The sequence below is a fragment of the Borostomias antarcticus genome (genome assembly GCF_949987555.1).
Source record: "Borostomias antarcticus genome assembly, chromosome: 2".
In the NCBI taxonomy this organism is placed as follows: Eukaryota; Metazoa; Chordata; class Actinopteri; order Stomiiformes; family Stomiidae; genus Borostomias; species Borostomias antarcticus.
In genome coordinates this window covers 41669054-41684490 of record NC_140235.1, presented here as the reverse complement: position 1 = coordinate 41684490, position 15437 = coordinate 41669054, and the positions used below count along the sequence as shown (strand labels likewise).

Below are 15437 nucleotides of genomic sequence, written 5' to 3'. Positions count from 1 at the left end.
AACGTTGTCAGGCTAGGTAGGCTACGTTAGCTACGTACGCTAGTAGCGTCCCCTAGCTAGTTAGCACCGTTAGCACCGTTAGCACCGTTAGCTAGCTGAGAGCAGCTGTAAGAGGGAAACACTCGTTCATTGCTGAGCTAGATAACTGTGTTCTAGATAACTGGTATTGTCTTCACGCGAAGGTTAGCAACTAAATGACACTTATTTGTCCAGAACACGTAACTAATATAGAAATGACTTCACTGCTGCCGTGGTTTGAAACGAGTCAGACACGTCCGGCGTGTTCGAGAGGATCATGATTGCGCCTCATCTCACTCCCGAGGATCAGAACTGCGCTAGGCTCTCCTCCTGCTAGGCTCTCCTGCTAGTCTCTCCTCTAGGCTCTCCTGCTAGGCTCTCCTGCTAGGCTCTCCTGCTAGTCTCTCCTCCTGCTAGGCTCTCCTGCTAGTCTCTCCTGCTAGGCTCTCCTGCGCAGTCGAGGGGGATTTATAATCCTTAATTAATCCGTATACAGAAGGTCAAAGACGATCATAACAATAATCTTCAATAAAATTTCCCGGCTATTTCGTTAGGTCGAGGACTTCATGCCGGTCGAATTGTTTACATTGCTATATAGACTACTCAACACATGAATTGAGAACAATTAATAAAGCTGCATAAAGGAATATTGCTTTTGAAGGAACTGTTTGTTAATTCCATGAATTTAGACAGAGATATATATCTATCTATATATGTATATACCGCCCCCTTCTGGTTAAAGTTAGTTATAGAATTCTGTGGACATTCGAACAGTAACATGAATGGGGATCTTTTAAATACTGTTCCCATGGAGACATTGCAAAAAGCTTCATGAGTGTAGTTTGTGTTCATTCAAATAAGCAGCAAATAAATCATTTAGTTAGCCTACCTGTCAAACATGGAGGTATGTCAGCCATACACAGAGAGATTTTTACTCACAATGACATTCTATGCAGCAGATTATCCTGTTCTCAACCAATCAGGTAAATACTTTTTTTGTAGGTTTCTTGTGGTATTGACACAAACAATCATGTTGTTGATGTTTTTCATAGTGAGTTTCATTGTGCAGGTGTTGTGAAGAGCCCTCTGCCTATTCTGACACACACTGTGAGAGCACGAGTGACCAACACAGAGGACCGGCGTCTGACCCTCCAGAGTCTGTGGTGCGTGTCCCTCAGCCTCCCTGACCTCTACTGCAGACTCACCAGGAAGCGCCCAGTCCCAGCTCTCCTCCACCTCGCCCAGCTCCAGGCCGACCCTCTGCCCTTAGACTACCGCCCCCCGACCAGGCCGACCCCCCAGCCAGACCCTCGCTCCAGGGGGCAGACCACCAGGATCAGAAGATTCTCTCTGGATCATTCTTCTGCACTCTCAACCAGGAAGACGCCTGTTGCTGAGGTGCGGGACTCCCTGTGGGAGGGGGAGGGTGCTGATTGGCTGCTATGTGACGGCTCGTTTGTACCGAGCAATCCTGGGAAGGAATGGACTTCAGTGAAGTACGCAGGCCGGGAGTTCAGTAGGGCCTTCTCTCGCGTGATCTGGACAGATGACACCGCAGCTGACATCCTGGGAAGGTGCAATATCACTGATTACACTGTGTATGAGCAGTTTGTCCACTCTGTTGATGTGGATATTCTACAAGAAGCACATTCAGACAGAAGGGGACTGTTTACAGTGGCTAGAGGCCCCAGTTCCACCCCCACAGAGGGACAAGGTCCCAGGATGAGGGACTACGTCCCACCCAGACAGCAGGAAGAGGCCTAGCCTGCCTAGCTAGCTTTATCACTTATATGGGAGAAAATTACTTATATGGTCAGTTTATGTATTGAGTAAAATATTGTTTTTTTTTATGTAGCTTTAAGATGAAAGTGGAAATGGAAGATGAAAGGCGGATATACCTCAGTAGAATGCATGGTCACTATGTTTACATCCACAAGCCCTGAAAAAGAGTTTCCCCTTTCAAGACGTTTGTTAAATTTACTCAACATTTCATTTTATCTACTGTACACTTTGAAATAAAAGTAAATAACTTGAATGGGATTTTTTTATTTATTTATTGCGGTAGCCCTCCTCCTCCAGCACCTCTCTGTGTGGTCAGGGAACCTGGGAGGTAGAGGGGTCAGGGGACTGGGGAGGTAGAGGGGTCAGGGGAGGTAGAGGGGTCAGGGGACTGGGGAGGTAGAGGGGTCAGGGGACTGGGGAGGTAGAGGGGTCAGGGGACTGGGGAGGTAGAGGGGTCAGGGGACTGGGGAGGTAGAGGGGTCAGGGGACTGGGGAGGTAGAGGGGTCAGGGGACTGGGGAGGTAGAGGGGACTGGGGAGGTAGAGGGGTCAGGGGACTGGGGAGGTAGAGGGTTCAGGGGGGGACTGGGGAGGTAGAGGGGTCAGGGGACTGGGGAGGTAGAGGGGTCAGGGGACTGGGGAGGTAGAGGGGTCAGGGGACTGGGGAGGTAGAGGGGTCAAGGGACTGGAGAGGTAGAGGGGTCAGGGGACTGGGGAGGTAGAGGGGTCAGGGGACTGGGGAGGTAGAGGGGTCAGGGGACTGGGGAGGTAGAGGGGTCAGGGGAGGTAGAGGGGTCAGGGGACTGGGGAGGTAGAGGGGTCAGGGGGGGACTGGGGAGGTAGAGGGGTCAGGGGACTGGGGAGGTAGAGGGGTCAGGGGACTGGGGAGGTAGAGGGGTCAGGGGGGAACTGGGGAGGTAGAGGGGTCAGGGGGGGACTGGGGAGGTGGAGGGGTCAGAGGACTGGGGAGGTAGAGGGGTCAGGGGAGGTAGAGGGGTCAGAGGACTAGGGGAGGTGGAGTGGTCAGGGGACTGGGGAGGTAGAGGGGTCAGGGGGGGACTGGGGAGGTAGAGGGGTCAGGGGACTGGGGAGGTAGAGGGGTCAGGGGACTGGGGAGGTAGAGGGGTCAGGGGACTGGGGAGGTGGAGGGGTCAGGGGACTGGGGAGGTGGAGGGGTCAGGGGACTGGGGAGGTAGAGGGGTCAGGGGACTGGGGAGGTAGAGGGGTCAGGGGAGGTAGAGGGGTCAGGGGACTGGGGAGGTAGAGGGGTCAGGGGACTGGGGAGGTAGAGGGGTCAGAGGACTGGGGAGGTGGAGGGGTCAGGGGACTGGGGAGGTAGAGGGGTCAGGGGAGGTAGAGGGGTCAGAGGACTAGGGGAGGTGGAGTGGTCAGGGGACTGGGGAGGTAGAGGGGTCAGGGGGGGACTGGGGAGGTAGAGGGGTCAGGGGACTGGGGAGGTAGAGGGGTCAGAGGACTGGGGAGGTAGAGGGGTCAGGGGAGGTAGAGGGGTCAGAGGACTGGGGAGGTAGAGGGGTCAGGGGAGGTAGAGGGGTCAGAGGACTAGGGGAGGTGGAGTGGTCAGGGGACTGGGGAGGTAGAGGGGTCAGGGGAGGTAGAGGGGTCAGGGGACTGGGGAGGTAGAGGGGTCAGGGGAGGTAGAGGGGTCAGGGGAGGTGGAGCAGTCAGGGGACTGGGGAGGTAGAGGGGTCAGGGGAGGTAGAGGGGTCAGGGGAGGTGGAGCAGTCAGGGGACTGGGGAGGTAGAGGGGGCAGAGCAGCACGTTCACCGGCCCCAGGGAGGGGACGCCAGGGTGGGGAAGCATCTCACGCTCTCCCAGGTGCTGGAGGACACATTGTACTGTACCTGACATCCTTTCTCCTGGTCAAAAAGTAGTATACTTTAGTGAATTAGAAATATAATTTATGTAGGCTATACTTATTTGTGTACTTAATTTAAAGTAGCCTATATTTAACATACTTTAAACGTGTACTCAAGTAGGTATACTCAAGTAGTACTCAAGGACTAGTTGAGTACACTACAGTATACTTGAAGACTAAGAAAAAAGCACAAAGTATACAGTAATAGTTCCATATACAAAGTATACAAATGACATTTAAATGACATTTCACAGCCTAATGCTTTCTATAGCCTACGTGCATGTGCGGCCCCACAGTTTGCTGTATGGGTCACAGATTGAATCACTGATATTTAATAGATAGATATAGATAGATAGACAGATAGATAGATAGATAGATAGATAGATAGATAGATAGATAGATAGATAGATAGATAGATAGATAGATAGATAGATAGATAGATGGATGGATGGATGGATGGATGGATGGATGGATGGATGGAGCGTCACGTACAGCGTGCTGGTTACGTACAGCGTCACGTACAGCGTGCTGGTCACGTACAGCGTCACGTACAGCGTGCTGGTCACGTACAGCGTGCTGGTCACGTACAGCGTGCTGGTTACGTACAGCGTGCTTGGTGAACGTCGTAGCTCCATCGTGGGGGTTCAAGACACGCTGTATTTACGCTCCACATTCAGGTGGGAATCATTTCTCTCTCTCCCGAGAAGACCACGACCACACGGAATACACGGAATACACAGTCTGCTTTAAAAAGCAGTGGTTCCGAGATCATGTCGGCCTCGGCGGCTAAAGTGAGCAGGAAGGAGAACTCGAACCATGAGGGAGCGGACGAGACCTCGGGTAGGAAGGAAGGAGGCCTCCCTGGTCGTCGCCATTTTCACTTGTTTTAATCTGCTTTATCCACAGAGCTGCTCGGGTGTTCATGTGTTCTCTGCTGTTCTGTTCAGAATATATGAGGCTTGTGTGGAGGAGAGACGGGTGATTCAGTGGGAGCTGGGTTGTGGGAAGTGGGTAGTGTGCATGGCGTGTGTGTTTAATAACACAATGGTCCCGCTAATGCTAATGTCCCGCTATGCTAAGCTAGCAACAACAGCAGCGGGGGAGGCCGTTAGCCTGCCAGACAGACAGGCAGGCAGACTTGAGCAAGTTCATTAATAATTATAATAAGTTAATAATGCCACGCACGCTTACGTTAGTTTTATTCTGCAGTTTGGGACTTGTCTGTGACCGTGATGGTTGTGGAGTCCGAGGTGGTTGACTAACATAGTCAGTGATTGAGTGTTCATAACGTTATCAGTTGGCTTAGCTCAACCATGCTAGGCTAGCTCACCTTAGTGCGTTACTATCTCCCCTCTGTTATAGAAGCACTAGGGCCCGGGCAGTAGATAACTGAGCTGGCGAAGTCTGGATCGACTACTCGGGGTTTATTGTGCGTTTTCTCACCTGCTGACAGGTTAAAAAGGCTGGGTTTTAAAGGACTAGGCAGCTACACTGATAACCATCGCCAGTGAGTTGTAGCTAGTGTGCTACCGTGAGTCTGGATGGTCTCTAGTGTGCTAACGGTAGTCTGGATGGTCTCTAGTGTGCTAACGGTAGTCTGGATGGGCTCTAGTGTGCTAACGGTAGTCTGGATGGGCTCTAGTGTGCTAACCCTAGTCTGGATGGGCTCTAGTGTGCTAACGGTAGTCTGGATGGGCTCTAGTGTGCTAACGGTAGTCTGGATGGGCTCTAGTGTGCTAACGGTAGTCTGGATGGTCTAGTGTGCTAACGGTAGTCTGGATGGTCTAGTGTGCTAACCCTAGTCTGGATGGTCCCCAGCGGGCGGCCCCCTTATTCAAACCACGCGGCCTTGAGACAGGGCAGGAAGCGGCATCATTAAGTTGATTCTGTTTCTTTGTGAGCTTATTGTCCCCTGATCTGGTGAAGGGGACTCAAGATTGACCCTTAAGAATGACCCCAGCCCCCTTCGGTCCCTAGCTCCCTAAGGAAACGTTTCTTGGCCTGATCAGCAAATAAAAGCTTGTGGAATAATAGTATATATAATATATATATAATATATATATAATAATAGGCTGCGTTCACATTGCGAGTGCTCAATTCGGATTTATTGCTCAGATTAGTTTTTTTTTTTAGTTAATTTTTTTATATGGCCTATATCAGATTCCAGTGTAAACTGGTCATGGTTCTGAACCGCAAATACAAAAGACGTCATATTAGCTGATAATATAATAATAAAATAATATCTGTTGTAGGTTAGAAATGTGTGAATGGTCTAGTTACCTCCACCCCAGCGTCAGGGTCACAGAGCGAGATGTTATGCTTTTGGTCATATTTTTGGTGGCGTGTGTTTAACTGATTTGCTTGTTTATTTAGTTATGCAAAAACTACCAGGCCGATTTTCACAAAACTTGGTGGAGGTGTTAAGCATGGTCCAAATGAGAACCTATTAAATTCTGAAGCGGATCTGAATCACGGGGCAGGTCCATGAGCCACCCAAACAAGGTCGGCCATTCACCTCCATTCATTTTGTGAGAAATTGCCCTTATGGACAATGAATGGGGGACATTTTTTTTTTTAAATGAATGGAGGTGAACGGTAGGGCTGTTAATGTCCCGAATACCATTTTACAGGCTTTGAATACTCTTTGATGTGAATGAGCGAGTACTGAATAGTATTTGTTCTCAACCCCTAGGTGGCAGCATTTCATAGTCTGCATCTACAGTTTTCAACCTCTAGGTGGCAGCATTGCATAGTCTGCATCTACCAGTGACAGCTGAGCAATGCGCCAGACAGTAATTCCCTTGTTCATGGTTTAATCGTGTGGGGTTATTTTATCATGGCTTGTGACTGTGTCAGTTTGCTCAAGGTTAGGTTTCACTTTGCGTTCTGACAAATAGGTTTCATCTTCGCGTTCGGGCTACATACATAAATGCTTGAAAACCACTTCCAATTCAGTTTCATAAAGATCTATTTTGTACCAAGATAAATTAGGTTGATCCTAGTGCGTCAACAGTGTCCTTGTATCCAGACAGATGGGCCCAGAAGCCCCGACGCCTGCCCCACTCCGGCCCAAACAGATGATAAGAAATGTGACCTTCCTTGTTAGTTATAATGTGACCTTCCTTGTTAGTTATAATGTGACCTTCCTTGTTAGTTATAATGTGACCTTCCTTGTTAGTTATAATGTGACCTTCCTTGTTAGTTATAATGTGACCTTCCTTGTTAGTTATAGCTTAGGTCACCATGGTTCTAAGTAACTCTAAATATCTTCATCAAACATCACCCAAATCCCACACTATAAATAACATAAATCTATGAGACATTAAAAACACAGTCGGCTATTCAAACAGGCTACCCTGCTGCACTAATCCCATAAGAGATCCCTGGTAACGGCTCCAGTGAGCTGCTCTAGTGAAGTCCTCATGCCACTGCTCAAACAGACCACGCTCTACATGGTGAGGTTTCCTAAATACTAACGTGATGAATGTGTTCCCTTTCCAGAGAAAGAGCAGCAGGAGGCTATCGAACACATCGATGAAGTACAGAATGAGATTGACAGGTGAATTTCACTCATCCCTAATGGTTGTGAATATACCACATATTTGATCATTTATAACGTGTTCAGATTTTCTCATGCGTCTCTTTGTCCTCCAGATTGAACGAACAGGCCAGCGAGGAGATTTTAAAAGTAGAGCAGAAGTACAATAAACTACGCCAGCCGTTCTTCCAGAAGCGATCTGAACTCATAGCAAAAATCCCAAACTTCTGGGTCACAACGTTCGTCAACCATCCACAAGGTAAACACAGACATACTTTATAAACTGCGTAGTCATGATTAAAGTTAGCCAATCATATGTGCTCAAATTGTGACCCAATCTTATGTATTTTTATAATGCTTATGGAAAGACTACACTTTCACTACTCAAAATGTTCACCTTTTTGTTACTTTACAGTCTGGATTTAAAATTGATTTAAATCTTTTATTTACACATTGCAACATACTACTTTCAAATTAGAAAAACATCAATATATTTGGGGAAATGTATTAAAAATATAGATCTAGAATATCTTGGTTGGATAAATGTCCACCCCCATTACAGTAGTGAATAATGATGAAGATATTTACTTTCTATAAGCAGAGTAATTCCTGGGATTGAAGCATCACTGCTTTAGTAAATTGTGGTCTGTTCCATAAGTATACTTACAACATGTTTAGTAATTGTTGTGTCCGTGTAGAATATATATTAAGGACACAGTGGTAGTTGCTTAGTCTTAAATGTGATTATTAAAGGTACCCAATGTAGTTTTTGACCACTAGTATGCGCTCTAGAGCAAATTTGAGAAGGTGGTCCCCGAAAATCGTGTACTACGTCATTGCGTCAATACACGGAGCACATTATAGTGATGTTTCACACATCTTTGTTGTTTTCAAAACATTAGCGAAATATCATTTTGCGAAGAAATTACAAGGTAGACATTCAAGTGATTCAACACGTTTATTAGACTACAAGGAACCATATAATCGAGGAATTTCGAAAATAAACAAAGAACTGATTGTTTTGATTCCCGTTTCGTTGGGTACCTTTAAAGGTGTGTATAAACAGACTAGGTTGGGTTCATTGCTTGACTAGGTGTTCTAAGGAATGACTTGACATATTGCATTACTGTATGTGGTGAATAGTTTCAGCTCTTCTTGGCGAGGAGGATGAGGAGGCGCTTCATTACCTCTCCAGAGTGGAAGTGACGGAGTTTGAGGACATCAAGTCGGGCTACAGAATAGATTTTGTAAGTGTGTGTTGTTCTCCATGCAACGTTGCAATTTAGGGGATTCTTAATGGAGCAGAGTCATGTTAAACTGACCTTTTGTCTTTTTTTTTTGTAGTACTTTGATGAGAACCCTTACTTTGAGAACAAGGTTCTCTCCAAAGAGTTCCACCTGAACGAGAGTGGGGACCCTTCCTCCAAGTCCACGGAGATCAAATGGAAAGCTGGAAAGGTTCGTTGCTCTTCTAGATATAAATGTGATTATGATAAAAGGATATCCGTTCTAGGGATGCATGGATGGGACATTTCCGCTGATATCCGATCACCAGGTGGGGGGGCACTTCTTCTAGAAGAGCGCCCCCTCGTGGTCCTAAAGCTAGCCGGGTTCACCCACTCACCTACCGTCCGACCTCTGCATGATCCTAAAGCAAATTCGTCTACAGACTTATTTGCGAGAGGTGTTGCACCCAAACACACAAACTGAGTGTGAAGCAGAGTTCATTTGGAGATAGATTTCTCCTCACTGCTAGCTCAGGCTCGTAGCTCCACAGTAACATACGGTAGCTTTAACCTACAAAATCCACATGTCACGCCTTCACTGACCTGAATCTGGATAGCGACTCAGGAAGTGATCTCATGTCCGTTGTCCTGTGCAGGACCTGACCAAGCACACAGGCCACACGCAGGCCAAGGCCGGTAAGAAGAGACCACACGAGGAGCCAGAGAGCTTCTTCACCTGGTTCACCGACCACTCAGACGCAGGAGCGGATGAACTGGGAGAGGTGATCAAGGACGACATCTGGCCCAACCCGCTGCAGTACTACCTGGTAAGAGTCTTACATGGGGCCCATGTCCAAATGCATGTGTATTACATGGGCCCCTGTCCAAATGCATGTGTATTACATGGGGCCATGTCCAAATGCATGTGTATTACATGTGGCCCGTGTCCAAATGCATGTGCATGCATACAGATCCAGGCTAATGATTAGCCATCTTTAAGATTAGCATGCCGTTGTGTTACATAAATACTTTAATAAAATAATTAAGTACATTTTATATATATCCCACCGTTCACAGATCAAAGGTCACAGTGCTTCACAAAATCATCAGATAATTAAAAATAATTGTAGAAAAACAAAACAAAAACAATAACGAGGACAAAAACAACTAATAACGAGGAAAAATACAACTAATAAACCCTATCTTGTACCTGTACCTTACCATGGTGTGCCTGTACCTTACCATGGTGTGCCTGTACCTTACCATGGTGTGCCTGTACCTTACCATGGTGTACCTGTACCTTACCATGGTGTACCTATACCTTACCATGGTGTGCTATACCTTACCATGGTGTGCTATACCTTACCATGGTGTTCCTGTACCTTACCATGGTGTACCTATACCTTACCATGGTGTGCCTATACCTTACCATGGTGTGCTATACCTTACCATGGTGTGCTATACCTTACCATGGTGTGCTATACCTTACCATGGTGTGCCTGTACCTTACCATGGTGTGCCTGTGCCTTACCATGGTGTGCCTGTACCTTACCATGGTGTGCTGTACCTTACCATGGTGTGCCTGTACCTTACCATGGTGTGCCTATACCTTACCATGGTGTGCTATACCTTACCATGGTGTGCCTGTACCTTACCATGGTGTACCTGTACCTTACCATGGTGTACCTATACCTTACCATGGTGTGCCTGTACCTTACCATGGTGTGCCTGTACCTTACCATGGTGTACCTGTACCTTACCATGGTGTACCTATACCTTACCATGGTGTACCTGTACCTTACCATGGTGTGACTATACCTTACCATGGTGTGCCTGTACCTTACCATGGTGTACCTGTACCTTACCCTGGTGTGCTATACCTTACCATGGTGTGCTATACCTTACCATGGTGTGCTATACCTTACCATGGTGTGCCTGTACCTTACCATGGTGTGCCTGTACCTTACCATGGTGTGCCTGTACCTTACCATGGTGTGCCTGTACCTTACCATGGTGTGCTATACCTTACCATGGTGTACCTATACCTTACCATGGTGTGCCTGTACCTTACCATGGTGTGCTATACCTTACCATGGTGTGCCTGTACCTTACCATGGTGTGCATGTACCTTACCATGGTGTGCTATACCTTACCATGGTGTACCTATACCTTACCATGGTGTGCCTTTACCTTACCATGGTGTGCCTTTACCTTACCATGGTGTGCATGTACCTTACCATGGTGTGCCTGTACCTTACCATGGTGTGCATGTACCTTACCATGGTGTGCTATACCTTACCATGGTGTGCCTGTACCTTACCATGGTGTGCTGTACCTTACCATGGTGTGCCTGTACCTTACCATGGTGTGTTATACCTTACCATGGTGTGCCTTTGACCACAGTACTCCATTTCCCACAAGGTTCCTGACATGGAGGATGAGGAAGGAGAGGGTGAGGATGACGACGACGATGAGGAGGGCTTGGAAGATATTGATGAGGAGGGAGATGAGGACGATGGTGAGGAAGATGAGGATGAAGATGGTGACGGTGAAGATGGCGAGGTATAGTAGCCGCGTGTTTATCTGCATCTTGAGGGCCAGTGCATGCTGGGAGATTTGCTCGTAAGGGAATACTCTTTAATTTGATAACTTAATTTAAAGTTGATTTGATTTAATGTATTTACCTTTATTTAACCCCAAAAAAGATTGAGATATAATGTCTTGTTTAAAGGGGGACCTGCCTAAGAAAGGCAGCAGAACATGAATATTTCTGAAACTAGTGTGGACAGTTGGTGTTGGTTTAAATGTTCTCTGGTGCCTCAGACCCGATATGAGAGGCTGGTTATTACGGCGTCACGCTCGTACGGCGCCATCCTCAGCCGGGCGGGGCCTCGCGGTGGCGTGTGATCTCTAGGGGGCGCTAGAGACGGCGCGCCAGGGGGTCATCGCCTGACGCAGCGTGATCAGGAAGAAAACCCTTGCTTTCACTCGCCAGGCGAAGGAATGCAATTCAATAAGACGTTATCGTCATCTTATACCCTGATCATTGTTGCATTATAGTAAACAACATGATTAACTATTCAATGTGGCCCACACACATCGAAATAACACAACTTTTGCATCATTTGGAGGTAAGCTTTATTGACACAGCAGGATGACGACAGAGCAGACAGCTCATGGACTCTGTTCAGCTGATGGAACAGTGGTGGAGCTTGGAGTTTGTTTATTTTTTGTACCACTAAATAAGCAAATAAAAATTTGGCTAAACTGTTCAGAAATACCCCACAGCGCTCTCACCCGAGTACGACTGTCAGATTACGGATTATTGGACAATGTTTCTGTATAGATCACCAAATGATCCCCGAGCGCGGCACCGCTGCTGCTCACCGCTCCCCCAGGGGATGATGGGTCAAATGCAGAGAACAAGTTTCACACACTCAGGTGTGTGACAATCATGGGACTTTAACCTTTAACTTTAACTGTTGATGTTACTATTGTATGTAGGCTAAATGCAATTAAATGGAATCGTTTGCTAAACATCGTCTTTCTCAACCATCTAGCTCTCACTTCTGAACAGACAAAACGCTGATGATGGTTTGTAATGCAGATGTGCCTCAGTTAAACCTTAGGCAGGTATCACCTGAGGGCCCTGCGTGAGAGGGGCAGTGTTTCTGTTTCTTACTGTTTCAGGCAGGTATCACCTGAGGGCCCTGCGTGAGAGGGGCAGTATTTCTGTACTGTTTCTGACGAGTTCTGCCAGCTTTTAATGTGCGTATTTATAAAGAAAAAACAAAAGCTCCAAGCTCCAATACTGTTCTATCAACTTCAGAGTCCAGGGGCTTTGCAGTGTCATCCTGCTGTATCAAAATAGTTCATCACCAAATGATGCAAGTGTTTAATTTCGACATGTGTGGGCAACATTATAGTTAATCATATATCATAACACATTATAGTTAATCATATCGTTTGCTATAATGCAACAAGGACAGGGGGATATGATGATGATGATGGTGAATTCCAATGCATTCCTTCGACTCGCGTTTTGTTCCTGATAGCGCAACGTCAGGCGATGACTCGTAACCAGAGTGCACCCTATTGGTCAGGTGCCACCGTGAGGCCCCGCCCACATGATCGCACTGTAGTGACATGTAATTGGTTATTAAGAAGTGAAATTCACAGATATCGTTGACACGAAGTTGAGAAATCCATTTGGGCCTGGAATAGATTCCTCAAGTTAAATACAACGGTATGAATGTGAACACATCATCCTCTCTTTCAGGATGATGGTGAGGACGACTAGCCCTGGCGAGGACATATTCCAAACATCACCGTTCCCAGTTCTTACCCTAGAATCATCCCCTAGAATCATCCCCCATCCCTTGGGAGCAAGATGCTTTGTTTTTTTTGTATAATTTTTTTCTATTTTGTGCTGTCTTTGTTCTACTGAAGTCTTCTTCTGTCAAGACGAATTAATTTCCAGGACATGCGTTCATCAGGACAAGTAGTTGCCATCTTGGAAGTCTCACCTGTCCAACAGGTTACCACACGTCTCCAAAGACCAATACAAGAAAAATGTTTGATATCTGCACGTCATCCTATGTACACTAAAATAACCTAGCAATTTACATGTAAGATATATAAATAAGGTTTCCGTTCAAGTTGTGAGTTAAAGATAAGCCATGGTGCAGTGATAACTTGATCATAGCATCCCTTGCCACTTTTATAAACAGCATACCTACATTGGGGTGCGGTGGAAGGACTTCCAGGGCAACTAGAGTTACCAGAGTTGACACCGTTTTTCATTTGTGACTCATCGTACTAATGACGCCGATTGAAAGTTTCAGCTTGTTTGTCAGCTATTTTTAAATGTTTTGGGCTCTTTCTCCTCGTGTGACAGGGTTGTTGGGTCGCGGTATCCTAGTGTGACAGGGTTGTTGGGTCGCGTTGGGGCACGTGGGTATTTGACACGAACACGCGCTTTGGGATTATGTTGATTGAATTTTCATTGTATTGTTTTACAGACACCCATGATGTTTGAAATTACAATTTATAATAAAAACAAAACACAAAAAATGTCCTTGTAATTTTGAGCTTGGTGAACTAACAGATTATTTAAGACGATAAAATAAAGGCCCTGTAGAGTCTGATATCTACTTTGGTGTATTTGTCCACCTTTTCCACTGGATAACTGTTCACGTTAACATGAGTGTACCAGTTGCTTTGTTACAATAAATAAATGTAAACACCGATGTTTGGATTACTTTCTGACCATGAACCGCATTGTATCATTTTATTATTATAGGACTACATAACCAAACAGTGTCACTATCAAAATAATTAATTTTAATCAAATAAAATGAATGGGCAAGTGAAATTCTGAGAAATAGGCTATTAGCAATAGGATTCAACAATATCATCATCCATTGATATCGCATCACAAAACACAGTCCATGATATTCTAGAGCGCTGTAGCACTACAGACATGAACATTATTTTCCTGTAAAGGACAATCTAACTAGACACACCAGGATGAGGCAAGAGCAAAGAAACATCTGAGTTTAGCCACACTTTTACACATCTCTCACTGTTAATTTGGTACTTTTTACCACATGTCTGCTTAGCACTTAATGGAACGGTACTGATTGACACCACTACATTTGGAGACCATTTGCTGACATTTTGATAGAGCAACTGTACACTAAAATAAATACACTCCCTTCCCTATGTCCCTCTGTAATTGGCTACCCTGGACTGGCTTACACTGCCCCCTACTGGTGGTACCCGGTCTGCTGTGCCTGCTGGAAGGTCCCCACAGTTCTCACACGTTCTCCCTTGACTGTGTACCTGTCCATCTTACATCGATCTCATCATGTGAATAAACCAGTTGTGAGATGGATGGTCCATGTCACAGTTGGAGATCGAGCTTCGTGTCCACAGGCGCCGTCAATCCTAATTTAGGACGGGGTGATTTCCCCCTGAAGAGCTTCCTGGAGAAAGACTTTTATCTTGTGTGTGTGTGTTGGCGTGCCTCAGGGGGATGTGTATGTGTGTATGTGTGTGTTGGCATCCCTCAGGGGGGTGGGGATTTCAGATGATTTGTTTTGATTAATGGATATCAGACCACACAACAAGTTGGCATAGTTTGGCTACATATACAGCAGCAGCCCTGCAGGGCTGTAATCAACCCTGTGGTTTCAAATCCTCAAAGGAACGGACAGGTGCACATGTCTGGGAAGAGAGTGAGGAAGATGCTGTGTTCTGTAAACACCATCACACGTCCCCATTGGTCCAGGAAGTTCTCTCAGAGATGCTGAGTCATTCTAATCCTGTGGATCTCTGTTTGGCTTGGCTTACCTTCCCCAACCCTCACACAGCTAGTCATTCTCTCAGGAGATTAGTTTGGATGGTTTCTCAGGAGATAAGACTTGGTATAAGACTGAGTCTGTCTCTTTGAGACGGGTCTCAATGTCCCACACAGTTCCCATAGAGAAGGTTTCCCAGAATTCAGCAGGGCACTAGAGAGGCTAGGGCTTTAGCCCCAGACCCACCTAGACCCATGGGTCAACATCGAGCTGAATGTGACATGCCTTTTCTAATGGGAGTTATTCTATTAACACCCAGTCTGTTGTATTATTATTGTAATGTTCTATTAATACATCCATGGTTGTATCCCTGTTGTCATTAGGCCTAAATGTGTACATGTGATGTGAGTGCCTTATCCACAATCATCACAAAGTGAGTGTACTTAGGTGTGTGTGTGTGTATTGTGTGTGTGTGTGTGTATTGTGTGTTTCTGTAAAACACATCACTGTAGACATTCCTCTCTCTACATCTATCATCTAACGTCCAGACAGACGTCCAACGTTTAGAGCACAGCTTAAAACTCACCTCTTTGTCGCAGACGATCTATAATTTATGTCCTTGTCTTGTGTCTTAAATGTAGTTTCTTGATTATTTTGTGTCTCTGCAGTCTTTTGTTTTTGTTTGTCTCTCTTTG

General features: G+C 46.1%; 1 protein-coding gene across 1 annotated transcript; it reads left to right on the top strand.

Moving 5' to 3' along the window:
- The first annotated feature begins 4310 nt into the window (after window positions 1–4310).
- LOC311328201 (protein SET-like) lies at window positions 4311–13681 on the top strand. The gene is made up of 8 exons (XM_084461252.1): window positions 4311–4516; window positions 7178–7235; window positions 7331–7473; window positions 8358–8461; window positions 8559–8672; window positions 9097–9267; window positions 10862–11002; window positions 12720–13681. Exons 1-8 carry the CDS (start codon window positions 4447–4449, stop codon window positions 12738–12740), a joined length of 822 nt encoding a protein of 273 aa, XP_084317378.1. The 5' UTR covers window positions 4311–4446; the 3' UTR covers window positions 12741–13681.
- Window positions 13682–15437: the final 1756 nt, after the last annotated feature.